Source organism: Pezoporus flaviventris, unplaced genomic scaffold (assembly GCF_033815535.1).
Source record: "Pezoporus flaviventris isolate CSIRO_AGI_PZ_B2104156 unplaced genomic scaffold, CSIRO_AGI_Pfla_v1 ptg000013l, whole genome shotgun sequence".
Classification (NCBI taxonomy): Eukaryota; Metazoa; Chordata; class Aves; order Psittaciformes; family Psittacidae; genus Pezoporus; species Pezoporus flaviventris.
In genome coordinates, this window is record NW_026892561.1 from 3,151,386 (window position 1) to 3,166,465 (window position 15,080).

At 37.7% G+C, this 15,080-nt stretch overlaps 1 protein-coding gene across 3 annotated transcripts in view; it reads left to right on the plus strand.

Moving 5' to 3' along the window:
- Positions 1 to 15,080, plus strand: part of TUT4 (terminal uridylyl transferase 4) — a 48,254-nt gene that overhangs the window by 22,586 nt on the left and 10,588 nt on the right. For all 3 annotated transcript variants that reach the window (XM_061451256.1, XM_061451258.1, XM_061451257.1), the window contains exons 9-24: positions 560 to 686; positions 1,354 to 1,473; positions 1,848 to 2,069; positions 2,241 to 2,415; positions 4,333 to 5,069; positions 5,585 to 5,735; positions 6,332 to 6,418; positions 8,013 to 8,116; positions 8,495 to 8,552; positions 8,647 to 8,750; positions 9,412 to 9,501; positions 11,294 to 11,407; positions 12,504 to 12,581; positions 12,953 to 13,130; positions 13,617 to 13,664; positions 13,749 to 13,831. In XM_061451256.1, the coding sequence (XP_061307240.1) occupies positions 560 to 686; positions 1,354 to 1,473; positions 1,848 to 2,069; positions 2,241 to 2,415; positions 4,333 to 5,069; positions 5,585 to 5,735; positions 6,332 to 6,418; positions 8,013 to 8,116; positions 8,495 to 8,552; positions 8,647 to 8,750; positions 9,412 to 9,501; positions 11,294 to 11,407; positions 12,504 to 12,581; positions 12,953 to 13,130; positions 13,617 to 13,664; positions 13,749 to 13,831 (2,476 nt within the window). The remainder of the gene's footprint in view (positions 1 to 559; positions 687 to 1,353; positions 1,474 to 1,847; positions 2,070 to 2,240; positions 2,416 to 4,332; positions 5,070 to 5,584; positions 5,736 to 6,331; positions 6,419 to 8,012; positions 8,117 to 8,494; positions 8,553 to 8,646; positions 8,751 to 9,411; positions 9,502 to 11,293; positions 11,408 to 12,503; positions 12,582 to 12,952; positions 13,131 to 13,616; positions 13,665 to 13,748; positions 13,832 to 15,080) is intronic.

The window sequence follows — 15,080 nt, forward strand, 5'->3', positions numbered from 1 at the left end:
TCCATGTTGCTTTGACTGGCTAGAGGTATGTGACTGAAAATTCAGAGGAAGTAAATGGAACAAGAGTAGCCATATCTTTTCCTGTGCTTGTAAATCATGCAAATACTTTGTCTAAGAGAATAGAAATAATTAATCTGAGAAGTAAACCAAAAGTTTTTAGAGATGCTGTTTTGTGGACTTCCCAAATTTAATATGCAGCAGGTCTGGAGTATTTATTTATTTATTTATTTATTTGGTATGCTGAAGATACACATGGAGTTTACGTTGTGTAAGATTGCACAATATAGTAATGGCAGAACTTAGAGCAAATTCTTAATGTTGTTTTATATTTTTAGCTGTAAGGAACTTTAAGTTCTAGATCCAACTGATGAGTTAACAGTAAAGAAAATGTGATTATATTTTGTAGCTTTTGTTTAAGAAGTTCAGGTTCTTACACAAGGGAGACACTGATGCTTGTTTTTATTATGGTAGATGTGATGCCCCACCTCCCTCCTGCTGCAGGCATCATCTGGATAGACAAGGCAGTAACTCTTTTTCTGGTTTACATTTGTAATTACAGTGGTTTGACATGTAAAGTAAGTGCTAGGAATGATGTGGCTTGCCTTACGACTGACCTGCTGGCTGCACTTGGAAAACTGGAGCCTGTCCTTATTCCCTTAGTTTTGGCTTTCCGCTACTGGGCTAGAGTAAGTTTATAAATATTAAGGATAATTACACGTGTTTACTTTACTTTCTGCTTTTTAAGTACTGCATACAATGTAATGTATAATACACCATGAATATGTTTGTAGAAGAGAAATTCATGTCATTAATTCAGCTCTTACCTTAACAGGCCAGAATGAGATTGAATTTGCTTGATTTAACAAGGTGTTTTTACAAAAATGCTTATTTTACAACATGTAAGTAGCAGCAGTAGAAACTGCAAAGAACTGCTCCATGTCTAATACGTTTAGTACATCTCTGTTTATATAGTTCCTATAGCAGAGATCAATGCCAGGTTACATCCAGACGCATAGAATTGCCATCTCCATACGTGAGGTATCACACAGTAACACAAATATGTGATTGTTGAATGAATTTATGGATAGGAAGATAAATGTGTCCCACAGTCAGAAAATGGAGAGAATAACATATATAGTATAACATAAGGCACTGTATGAATTACTATAAAGTTACTATAATTTGCATTTTGTCTGTACGTGGCATGGCACGACAACTGCAGTTTCTGAGATAAAAGATTTTCTGTATCACTGTAGTATCTGTCTCATTTCTTTAATATTTGTCCTTTTATGATAGATTTTACATTAAAATGCTGATGTTGCATCAGGAAAGTAATGATATATTCTCTTACAGCTCTGTCACATTGACTGTCAGGCTGAAGGTGGGATTCCCTCGTACTCCTTTGCCTTAATGGTGATATTTTTTCTTCAACAAAGGAAACCACGTATTTTACCATCCTATTTGGGCAACTGGGTGAGTGATTTGGTAATATGGTAACCTTATTGTTAAATTGTTGACATTGTTCCTGTGTTCTGCAAGGTCATGAAGTGTGCATCATTCAGTTGCCTAAGAAATTAGTAAACAAACCCCACTGGTACTTACACAGCTCACACAGCTGATGCCTGATGATTTTGAAAAGGCAGCTGCAATAGCCTGTGCAATTGTGTCATGCTGTATTTTGGAGAAAAGGCAAATATTTTCTTGTTTAATTCTCTGAATTTATTTATCTGACATCAGTTACTTTTAAGGGGGGTAAATGTCACAATTGTCAGTGTAACCTTTGCTGAAAACTTTTGGTTGTACGTATTAGAAACAGTCTTGTTTCAGAGCCATGTTGTTGTTGATAGATTGAAGGCTTTGACTCAAAGAGACCAGATGACCACCAGCTGAAGGGTGTAGAAGAAGAGGAGTTTGTACGGTGGGAGTACAAACCACCAACAAATGGTGCAGCTAAAAACTCAGTTGGAGCAGAAAGTAAAACTAAAGTTGACCAGCAAAAGGGTGGTGGCAAGAAGGCAACAAACTCAGAAGTGGACAACCAGAGTAATGCAAAGGAGAAACAAGGCAATGTAAGAAGTGGCTTTATTTCACTGAGAACCATATTCTATCTTACATCCCTGTATTTTATCTTACATCCCTATGTCTTATCTTTAAATATTAATATTGGGTGGAAACAGGGAAGGAAAAGTGGGAATTTTCATTTCTTATTGCAGTTGAGCGTTTTTCTCCATGTGTTTCAGTCTGTCTTAGCTTTCAAAACCCCTCACCAAGTTTCACTGGGGCAGCTGTGGTTAGAACTGTTGAAGTTTTACACACTGGAATTTGCTTTGGAGGAATATGTCATCAGCATACGGGTACAGGAGCTCTTAACCAGAGAGAATAAAAACTGGCCTAAGAGGCGAATAGCCATTGAAGGTAGGATAATACCCTGTGTTTCTAGCCATGTAGTCATCCTGCATTATTATCTCTAGCTGCGTAATACTTACAGGTCTGTCACAAGAAGTCTGGATAATAAAGTAAATAAGTAGTTGGAAGATGAAGTGATTTATTTTTTTGATATCTATGTTGTCAGTTACTTAGTCTGTTTGAAGACAAATTTTCTTGAAACTCTCATCCTTGAACTGCGTGTAAATTTGTCTCACTGGTTTTTATCTTTTTGTTCTTGTCTCTCTTTCATTCTTTCTGTAAGCTATTTTTTATTGCTTTTTAATAATTCTGATACTATGAATTTTCAGCGCCGTTAGCTGCGTTTCCAAAAGCCGCTGTGTATTTTGAGTGTTAGCAGCTCTTCGTTCATTTCCTCTGACCGAGCAGAGAGGTCAACTCTGATCAGAGTGAACCGGAGCAAACCCGTCAAAGTAACACACACACAGCACTCCACTCCCCCTGCCCCACCAACACCCTCCCTTGCTTGTTTCCCTGATGGTAGTATTTCCATACTGCCATGAAATGCAGTGTCATGTCATTGGCTGTGCTTCGGGGCCTGAGTATCCTGCTCTAAGGGAAGTGCTTTTTTCAGGGTGAATTTGGTGATAGTACATACCCTGAGTTATGTATGTTGGGGAGAGAAACAAAGACAATTACTTTGTCTGTTAGTTCCTTATAACTGGAAGACATCTTTATTTCTGTTCTTCAGCTCAGAAAATGTGTGAACACTACTTAACAGGGAAAGTCACAGAGCAAAGCATTGGCCTTAGGAATAGAGAAATTGGGTATTTGAGGAAGGTTGAGAAACCATTTAAGGTGATTTTTCATAGAAGCGTAATGACCTTTGATCACATTCAGAGATGTCGATGGAGAAGCTTTCCTGTAACACAGATGAGGTGATGGAGAGGACAAGGAGAAATAGGTCAAAGAGAATCGTAGAGTTACTACTAAAGGATGACTCAGTAAGGTACAGGAAGAGCAAGAAGGAAAAGTAAGAAGCAGAAAAACAAGGAATGAATTGTTGAGGCACATATTGAGTAGTGGGTCTTGAGATCACTCCTGTGGCTTTTATTTCCTCTCCTAATTCTTTTCTTCCAATCACTTTTAGCTAGAGAATTCTAATTCTAGTAGTGTTTATTCTCCATGTGGAAAACTAAAGCCTGTAAGATGAAAGGGCAAATTATTGAGGAAGAAACAGGAAATAATTTCAAACAACAGATTGCATTCTGGTTCTGATACCTGCTATTGTTGATCTTTGTGTTTCTTTTGTTTGTTTTATGAGGGTTTGTTTTTTGTTTTTGCTTTTGACTTTAAGTTTGTAACTGAAATGATGAAGTAACAGAATCTCAGTTTGATACTATCTTCCCAGGCAAACTTATAGCAACTATGCAAGTGCTCTTTTTACTTGGAAAACATGTTTGATCTAGAAATCGCTAGGAAGGACTAAGAATGAAACCTGGTGAGATTGGTTCATATAATCCTTATAACCTTCATCTTACTCTCAGAGATATTAATTTCTTAAGGGAAATGCAAATCCTTCAGTGAGGGGAAAAAGTTCAGGCAGGCCTACATTTATTTTGCCTTTGTATGTTTATTTTCATTCCTAGTTTAGAGATTGACCGTAATATAATGGTACAATATACCTGTGGTTTTCTTTTTAAATAACACTGTTCAGAATGGTTTATGATAGCCAGCCATTCAGAGCCACACATGTGTTGTGTTTTGTATGGAAGAAGTCCAAAAAACCTTGTGGGCCCTATGTTCTCTAAGCATATCCAAATACAAATCTGGATTGTATTAGAAGAATCTCTTTTTAACTGCTCTATCATAACTTAGGTATTTCAGCTGCTTTAGTGAAATGTAGAAATTAAAAATCACTAATGAAGTTGTTCCTTTTCTTCCTAGATCCTTTTGCACTAAAGAGGAATGTTGCACGAAGTCTAAATAGCCAGATGGTATTTGAGTACATCCTGGAGCGATTTAGGACAGCATATAAATATTTTGCATGTCCACAAAGTAAAGATGAGATTAAATCCAAGCCAGATACCAAGAAAAAAGAAAAAGGGAAAATGAATAATAAGAAATCCCCAAAAGCTGAAGAGCCCGTAGCCAACTGTTGCCTTCCACAAGGGGAAAAAGTTGTAGATAAGCAAAATATGGGAAGTGGATGTAACATACCAGAGAATGAACTTGAATGCAATGAAGTGGTAGAAGCTGTAGCCAAAAGATGTACTTCCAAGAACATGGACTCTTCACTACTTTCGACATTGGACTCTAGTTACGATGAAGACAAAGAAGAAGCATTATCCCTTGCTTCTAACGAAAGCTGTGAATTAAAGCAAAAATCACTTAAAGAGAGGGATGATTTAGAAACGTCAGTTTGTGTAAGTGAAGGTGAGCTAAGCCACCACAGTAACTGCAGCGAACATCATGACACAAATTCTAGTAATGAGTTTTCTGATGCTGAAAGTAGGCAGAGTTTGGTAACAGAGTCTTCGCAGAAGAATAAGTGCACTGGCACACCAGCTACCTCGCCCAACTGCAAAGCAGTGGTGGAAGCTCATGATCTCAAAGATGAAGGCAGGCTCTCTACAGAAGAAATGCATTATGTGTTTGATAAGTTTATTTTTACTTCAGGAAAGGTAAGCTGTGTATTTAAGCAGTGTTGGTCATGTACCAGTGAGCCATTATTTTTAAGTGACTAAAAATAAGGGTGGATGGGTGACAGGATTTTCCCAGTGATGGTTGCAGTCTCTGTTACGAATGATAGGTCTGGCCTTTTCAGAGTACCTATTACACAGGACTAGAAAGTACCAAACCATTTGGACTAGGTGGTTTATTACACCTGCCTTATGCAAAGCTTTCTGATTTCCACACACAGAGAAAATAATCCTGGGTTTTGGTTTTGGTTCTTTTGTGGTTTTTTTTTCTTTATTTTCCCTTCCTCTCCTACTTTCTTGTAGAATTTACAGGAGCTCCTATGCACTGTAAGAGCTAAATGCAGCCTGTTTAGAGGTGGGGAATCTATTGCTGTTCGTATGTTAACTGTTCTTGGTTGCATGACTTACATGGCAATGTTAGGGCTCTTGAACTATTAGAAGTAAAATTGTGTTTGTGCACCTTTTTTCTTTTCTCCCTCCATTCCTCTACCCCCAAGCCACCAACTATAGTATGCAGCATCTGCAAACGGGATGGACATTCCAAAAATGACTGCCCAGAGGATTTCAAGAAAATAGATCTAAAACCACTACCACCAATGACAGACAGATTTCGGGAAATACTTGATATAGTCTGTAAAAGATGTTTTGGTAAGTTGGAAAAGTGTTTGTACTCCACTGTGAACTGTGTTTTGTAATCTGGAAAAAATGGGAGCAGATGGGTTAAATTCCTTTTTCCAGATGTTCAGTGTGAAGGAGCTCTGCCAGGTACTTTAGGCTACAAACTGATCGATATTTTTAGTTCCATATAATCTGTGGTTGTGATATCAAATTCTTATAACAGATTTGAGAAACTAATACAACACAGGATTTTTTCACTGAGTTTGTAAAAGGTTTTTTGTGTTCCCAGGAGTTAAGATCTGGGCAAAACTAAGTTTTGTGTGTGTCAATTTTTATGGCTTCTTCTGGAACAAAGCCCATTTTGGGTGCTGTGGTGGGTTCACCTTGGCTGGACACCAGGTGCCCCCTAAGCCTCTCAGTGTTTGAATAATTACAGAAGAAATCAAATGTCTGAAATAAAATCCTAACAACTTTAGTGATACAAAAAAAAGCCCAACACATATTCAGGGAAAGTAACTATAACAGAAAAGAAAGAGAAAGGTAACCAAGACTTTTCATTAGCTGAAAAAGGTTTTTGAGGTAGCTGAATGTCACATCTGACTGTGTTTTAACTTGTTTTTACTTAGATGAATTATCCCCTCCTTTGTCTGAGCAACAAAACAGAGAACAAATTCTGGCAAGTCTGGAAAGATTTATTCGAAAAGAGTATAATGGTATGTAACATAAGTAGTGATGCTTGATAATGCTTTCTTTATTCATGTTGTTCAGAGCATGAAGATGTAATTTGTCTCCTTATTGCTCATTTTCCTTGCTTAAAGCAGTGGCATCTGTTTTCCTCTATATGCAAAGCTGATTTGCAGACTCCTGAACTGAACATCCCTCAATGCTATTCCATAGAAGTGCCCCTAGAATGGAGTAAGAGCTGCCAGAGTAATAATGCAGATACAGGATTATTGTAGTTGGGGCAAAAAAAAAAAAGTTTGAATAGCCCCTGGCCAGTTGGCCTTAGTGTTATCTGGGTTGTGGGGCAAGTATTCTTGTTGCCAGCATTAAGTGTCTTTTCTTCACTATGAGTGTGGTGAGGCACTGGCCCAGGGTGCCCAGAGAAGCTGTGGCTGCCCCATCCCTGGCACTGTTCAAGACCAGGTTGGATGGGGCTTGGAGCAACCTGGTTTAGTGGAAGGTGTCCCTGCGCATGGCAGGAGGGTTGGAGCTGGATGAGCTTTAACGTCTCTTCCAACCCAAACATTTCTGTGGTTCTATGATCTTAGAAATCTTAGTAACCTTTTTATCTTCACGTTTCCATTCAAAAATAGAAAAAAGTATCTTCCTATAATGATGGAGTTCAAGGCAAAGTGAATTTTTTGTAGGTGTTGTAAAGGAGTGCTAGAGCCAGGTACCAAATCCAGGTCTCCTGAATTCTGTCCAGTCCATTGCTTTGCACAGCAGGCCATCCCTTCTGCTGTAGCTGGCCTGTGATCAAGGAACTGCGAGCAGGGCTTCCATCCACCCGCTGTGCCCTCCATTTACTGACAGCAGCTGAGGGTTGAGACCTGTTACAGAACCTTGAAAAGCTTAAGATTTCCAATTCTGTTAAAGATGAGGAAAAAGCTGTGAATAGGTGTTAAATATATTTTCCTAGCATTGCTTTCAACTGAACTGATAAATGTATTCTTTTCAGTTAATTTTCCTCTCAGTTACATAATTTCACTTTACAGGAAGGAAAATACATTATAATACTGTGTTTCAAACAACAATGTAAATAACTGTGAAAGAATGTTCCATAAAGTATATTAATCTTACTTCTTATATCTTCTTGAACAGTATGTTGTAGTTACAGAAACTTATTGGTTGACCAAATTTATCTAGTAAAATATGCAACCTAGATAAAGTGTGAGTGGAACCAGAAATACTGCTTGGAGTACCTTGAGAATAACTCTGTCTTATCTGTGGGTAAGGCTGTACTGGTGACTAGGTTTACACATTATTTTGATTTATTTAAAACAGGAAAATGCAGTTACTAAACTTTGCACCACATTTGGAGATGCCATCTAATGGTTATAATAACTCTGTAGCTTACCTCGCTCATAAGAATTATATGGGCTTTATCCTGCCTTACTTTCTATGAATAATGTTTCAAGTATTGCTCTTCCTCCGTTATCAGAGGTGAAGTGTTAGAAGTGACACTGTGAGTTCTCTAACTCATTTTTTATGGGCACCTGCACATTTAAGCAGTATTCTACAGTAAGCGCTTAACTATTCAACTATAAGAGAATTTGTCTTTTTTTGGTCTACTCTTTTGATCAGACAAAGCCAGACTTTGCTTGTTTGGCTCTTCAAAGAATGGATTTGGGTTTCGGGACAGTGATCTCGATATCTGCATGACGTTGGAAGGCCATGAAAATGCAGAGGTAAGAGTTCTGAAATTGATAAAATGTACTATTTTAAATCCAAGAATTCTTAAAGGATTTTTTAATTCAGTTAAGATTTCTGAACACAGAAGAGGTTGGATTTTGCTAGTGGCACATTTGCTTGTTGCACTCTGCACAATTGGACAAGATACCGCATATTTTACTTTTAATGCCCTATAGACACACATACTGTACATCTACATACTGTAGATGTCCACACAGAGAATACGAGTCAACAGTTTACCCCGTGCTGGCTTATTGCTTACTGATTTTTGTGCATAGCCTTTTCCTCTATGAAATGTATGTTTTATAGTAAATGTCCTTGTTGGGATAAGATGCATGTTCACCATCTGAAGCTGTTATATTTGTTTTTTGTAGAAATTAAATTGCAAAGAGATAATAGAAGGTTTGGCAAAAGTTCTTAAGAAGCATCCAGGTAAGTGTGTTAAAGTGTTACTTGTTTTGTATTTACATTTACTATATTTGTAGTTAATGGAAATGTTTTATGTACTAAAGTGTTGCTTCCCCAGGTTTGAGGAACATCTTGCCTATAACAACAGCCAAAGTGCCTATAGTAAAATTTGAACACAGACGAAGTGGCTTAGAAGGAGACATCAGTTTATATAATACACTGGTAAGCACCTGTATGTGTTTAGTTTTGTGTTCAAAGAAAGCTTTTTAATTCACTGTAATTTGTTCAAATAATAATTTGAGGGAATGGTTTCGAAGCCAGAATTAAAATGCTGTGTGTTTGTTTTCTTCCCCTGCATGGGTTAAATTGAGTGGCCTATACCCTCAGCCCAACCCAAGTAGCTCTGTAAGCTGATGCAGAGCAGCACCACACAAAGTATTTTTGTGAATGCTTTTTAGAAGCTGTTAGTGCCATATTCATTGTGGCCTTTCTGCCCTTGTGAATATCAGTGATATCAGTGCATCTCATCCCAGCCTTCATGTAACACAATGGATTTGCATGATCTCTTATATAATGGGCTCACATTCACCTGTGAAGAAACAATTCGTGGAACTTGTTCCAGTGTGAGTCATCTTACAGACTTCTTTGCTGGCGTTTTCCGAGGTTCTTATTGTTGCTACTGCATTAAGACTGCAGCAATCATACCATTCAGGTATATTTGTGTAGGAGAAGTTGAATGAATTTTAAGGAATACTGTTGTGATTATTTTTTTTTTTGCCCCCAGTTGCATTATGCAGCTCCTGTGCTTGAAGTGCAGACTGGGCCGTAATTAACCATAAATGACATTGAAACTCCTGTTTGATTTCCTTTCTTGTATCCTCAGGCACAGCATAACACAAGAATGCTGGCTACATACGCAGCTATTGATCCTAGAGTGCAATATCTGGGCTATACAATGAAAGTTTTTGCAAAGGTAATACAAAAAGAAGGTACTTACTTGTATAATACAGCGTTTTCTTCACAGCCACTGAGTTAGCCTTTTGCTAATACCAACTGGAAAGGATATGTCAGAATATTACTAACATGAAGTGCACTTTCCTAAGCTTGCTGTGCTCCATCTGATTGTGTGTGTCAGAATGCGCTTCTTTAGTCCTGGTATCCTCTCTGTCTGTTGATTTCTGTCTTAAAAGGAAGCTGATGAGAGGAAAACTTTAATTTTTAAAAAATCAAACCAGCTTCAATGCAAAAAAAAAAATCCATCACCAAAATCAAACAAAACTGGGGAAAATGGTAACTGTGAGATGTAAGAGTACCTGGTTGTGCATGGGCATCCCAAATTTCCATATCTAGGATCAGCCCAGAGATTATTGCAACTTTCTTCTGGCATACTTGCCTTGTTTTACTTACCGAGCAAGTCAGGAGTAGGTATGAATTGATAAATGAATGCCTGAATCTCTACTTCATTTGTCTAGGACATACATTTGACTTTAAGAGTTTGGAAATACCCAATACCAAACAATGTTACACTATCACAGAGTCTTTGATAATTCAAACATGGTGTTTCTTTTTATTCAAGCTGCAGACCCCAAGCACATCCAAAGAAAGCTTAGTGGAACAGGGGCAAATAAAAAATGAGTTACAGAGACTGCATCATGCTACCAGATGTTAATGTAATAAAATATATCAAGAGGAATGAGATAACTTTTTTCCAGAACGACATGGACATGTTCATTATACTGTCACCAAGACTACAAATGATATTTTTCTTGGTGTGGTCACAGTAATGCAGAATATTGCCATGTCTTTTCTGTGTCCAGATGAGAAATGCCTTGTGTTGAGAATACTTTTTCTTGGTAGTGTTGCATATTTCTGTATAAATGCTAAAAATCTTACTGTAAAGACCAGGTTTCCAAGTTGTGGCACATACAGTCTTGATGTATGTGTACCGAGGTGACTTCCTAACCATACAGATACTCTGTGCTTAAGCAAAATGCTTCCTCCTTTGCTTGCATTGGCAGAAAAACCAGGAACAGCTGTTACTGCTGCCGCTGATGTGAAAGTAATTTGTGAATCTCTGCTTTTTCCAGACCTAGAAGGTTAAAAATGTGTTGTTTGTTATGACGCATACTTGAAGCAAAGGGTATCTTAGAACCTAGCAGGTGCTATGGAAAGGTTATACTGTAATATGATTTTCAAGCATAGTAAGGTAATTCACTGATGTTTGTACAGGCTGGACCATGGTTCAGTTAGGTATGTGTATGTATGCTAGCAAAATGCCACATATTGCCTAAGCTGCTGGTACAACATGGAAATACTTGCTTATTAATTCATTATTTTTTAAAAGGGGAGAACCAAACCAATAAGGAATCATAGAAACAGCTCTAGTAACATGAGGCATGAGTTTAGGAGGATAAGATTTTACAATACTGAAACGACGTCAGACGTGGAGGTTTGTTGGGGTTTCTGTTTTGGGGGGTTTGATTTGTTGTCTTCAATTTGGCACAAAAGAAACTAGAAACAAACTTCAGCTATGAGAAGCTTTTCTGGCTTTCTGTTAGTCAAATTATGCTGTGGATGTGCCAGATGGCACTTGACTCAAGGGATATTTATTTTTCAGTCTTCATAAACCAATTTTTAGTGAGGAGATGAATGTGTTTTCTGTTGCTGGTGGTGTTTCTGGCTGCTCTCTGACATAGTTGTTAGTCTTGAGTAATAAACTGTAAATTCAGCATTTTTACAGTGTATTTTACAATGTATTTCTCCAGCGCTGCGATATTGGTGATGCATCCCGTGGCAGTCTATCTTCATATGCCTATATTCTCATGGTTCTGTACTTTCTACAGCAGAGAAATCCACCAGTTATTCCAGTTCTCCAGGAGGTAGGTTTTCAGAAAAAAGAGGCTATGAAAATAGATGTGCTGTTTTCTCAAGCTAAATGTGAGAGGTCTGGGCTTTTAGGATCAGGGGGATGAATGAAATATGGGGCCCTTCTGCATTAGCATGTTCCTAACTCCCACTTGGTTTGACTGGGTCAAGCAAGAAAATTACAACAGAATGGAGAATCTGTTGGACCTGGGTTCTGCTGTTACATTTACTCTGGGATTTTGGTCTTATGATGGTATTTATATGCTGAACAGGATAGAAAAAAATTGGCAGGTGGTGTGGAGAGAGGGAATTGTAATTATGAGGCTGCACCAGATGCTCTTAAATGCAAGTCCAGCTCTTCCACTGTTTATTGTCAGAAGCATTATTTATTGCTCAACACCTTATCTGTAAGAGAAAAGGTTTATTTTATGATTTGATGGGGTGTGGGGGGGGAATAAGATAACTAATGCATTGATGCAGCTTTAAAGATACTATTTCACATGTGCCAGGAAACTTTATTAAGAAAATAACATTCTGTACCTCCACTGCATGGGTGGGGAGAATATAATTAGTCAGCTATCTGCTTCTTCCTGGATACTCTCAGGAACTCCCAAGCACTTCTTAAAATAAGCCCTTTCTGACTTCGTTGTTGCCTTCATGCAAGAGGAAAATTGGCTTAAGCCCTGCAGTGAAGACTCAGACTTTATTGCTGATACTTAAGTGGTGGATGGGGGGTTGTTATTTTATTGTTACCCTGAGAGTGCATTTAAATAACAGTGGAATTTCCCCTTGGCTTTGCTAAAGTCAGAATGTAATAGGAGTCATATAAAGTCTCCCTAGAGATTTTGTGGGCAAGAAGGACGTTGGAATCTTGATGAAGTAATTTCAGTCATGTTTTCTGATTTGCAAAAAATAAGTAAAAATAAAATATCCAATAATTTGAGAGCATTATAGCAATAATGCAAAAAGACATTTAAGCTTTTTACCAATGGGAAACTCTGCCTTTATAAGAAGTAATTGTTAAAAGATGTATATTTTCATATTACTACTTAGCAGCATTATGGTGACTTTGAATTAGAGTGATAACTGTGTTCTTCTCTATTTTGGCAGATATTTGATGGAAAACAGATTCCACAAAGAATGGTGGATGGATGGAATGCCTTTTTCTTTGATGACATGGAAGAACTGGTAATAGTCTTAATTCCAGAAAAGTCACTAAAAGCTTGTTTCTCTGGGAAAGTAATGCATTTCTAACAGTGTAATGTATAAAAGAATTAAACTTCAATATCCATAGCATTACAATTTCCTAAATGAGTCCTGTTTTGCTGAAATCAGTGTCTGCTTTTTCTTGGTTTCTTTTAAATCACTTCTAAATATCATAAACCAGAAGAAATACTTTTTACTCTTAATAAACAGTCCAGGATTGAGGTAGTGTTGACTGCATTGATATAACCTTATTTTAACCAAGAGAAAACTTCACGGTAGACAAACTCAGTAGTTCAGGAGGAGAAGACTTCAGTAGCTGTAGCTGGATAAATCGTGTTTTCAATTGCCTGCAGAAGAAGCGTCTGCCTGCTCTTGGAAAGAACACTGAATCTCTTGGAGAGCTTTGGTTAGGGTTGCTGCGATTCTACACTGAAGAATTTGACTTCAAGGAATATGTGATCAGCATCCGGCAGAAGAAGCTGTTAACTACGTTTGAGAAACAGTGGACATCCAAATGTATTGCTATTGAAGGTATTCACCTGCTGATTTTGTATTCTATTCATGAGGGAGTGACGAACACTGTTGCTTCAGGCCCTATTCTCCTTTGTTGCACAGGGTGGATGGACTCTTGGGTGAGACGGGTTAGTGCGAGGTGTCCCTGCCCATGGCAGGGGGGTTGGAACTAGATGGTCTTTAAGGTCCTTTCCAACACTAACAGTTCTATGATTCTAGGATCCTTATGTGAGGAAACTACTACCAGTGTTTTAAAAAAGCATTGTTTGCAATTCCTGCAGTTCATGATACGAGATTAGACTCATAACTTTTACTCTATGTCAGGAAATTGCTCTTACTTTATTATGGCTAGTCACATTTTTAAAACACTCAGCATTGCTTTGCTATGATCTACTCTGTAAGGGCATTTAAAGTGGAATTCTCTGTGTTACACTGCAACAAAGAGTTTTTATTGTATTTTTTACAACTCTTGATTTTTTTTTTTTTTTCCCCTTCTTTACACAGATCCTTTTGACTTGAATCATAATCTCGGTGCTGGAGTCTCCAGGAAAAGTAAGCTATTAATGTCTACTGATGATGAATTTCTAATGTGTTGTGCCTTTCCTGTTGTTACAAATAACTTTCTTTCTTCAACAGTGACCAATTTCATAATGAAGGCATTTATCAATGGGAGAAAACTATTTGGCACCCCATTCTACCCAACTGTTGGAAGAGAAGCTGTAAGTTGTCATAGGTTTTAGTATGTTTTTTTACTTCATCCACTGAATTACGCACCCAAAGCAAATCTCTTATATGTGTTTGTCAATTTGGTATGCATAATATATGTAATTACACATCATCTGCATAAAATGTACAGCTTAGTATTGGGCGTATGGATTGCTAAATTCACAGGAGTAGTTAGATGGGTGATGGGTATTTTTGACAGATTTGTATAAATCTTTTCACTGTGTGACATCAAGTGTTGTAGAAAAGTGCTAAATTGGCTGCAAAACCCAGAAACAGCTTCAGGAACTTTACTGGGTATTCATGTGGCTAAGGAAAACAGACTCACAAGGACATTTAACTTAAATGTTATTTACATTTTACTTATTTTTCCAGTTGGTGGGGAAAGTAAAGGATTGCTGCTTAAGGAAGGAAAAGGACGATGAACAACTCTTTTTCTTTTTCCTTTAATCATTTCACCTTCAAAACTTGCATAGTGAGTCAGGGTCAGGAGTGTGTTCATGCTACATCACATTAGAGAAGGTGCTCCTCTTGTGCTACAGGATCCAGTCATCGATGCGTAACAGAGAACTGTTTTTGTATGAGCTGATAAATCATCTGAAATTAATACTTTTGCTATCTACTTAGGTGTTTCTAAGACAGTTTAGAGGTCTGTTCTCCCACTGGCTTTCCAGGGTTTGTATTTCCAGGAGATTTTGAAAGTCTTGGAAGTTTTATTTCCCCTCATCCTTCCCTATCTCATCATTTCCATTTGCTTACTTTAGCAATGTTCTTTTCTGAGTGTGTATTAAATGTTCTTTGCTGCAGTGATTGTGTTCTGTGCTGTGCCTAATAAAAATAAGACTGTTTTTTTATACTGCAGCTTTTGAGTACTACTGTGATACAAATAATAGTGAATTACAGTGTGGATGTAGTTATCTGTAACTGACAAATATGAGAGCATATGTAATAAATGTTTTTGCTAAGTAGTTTATTTAATTGTTCGCATACATGTTCAAGACAAGGCTATAGTGCTTCTGGAAAGCATATACTGTGTGTTTGTGTATGTGGTCATTCGTGTTCTGCCTCACCTCAGATTTTCACTGAACGTTTTCCATAAGGATAAAAGCAAGACACAAAGCAGCCTTGGGATGCAGATGAGCTGTCTCTTATGTGAAGGAAGGAATGTTAGTAGTAGTATTAAGTAGCATTTTATTTCTCCAAAGTGCCCAACAAAGAAGGAGTTCTCTATCTTCTTTTTAAGCC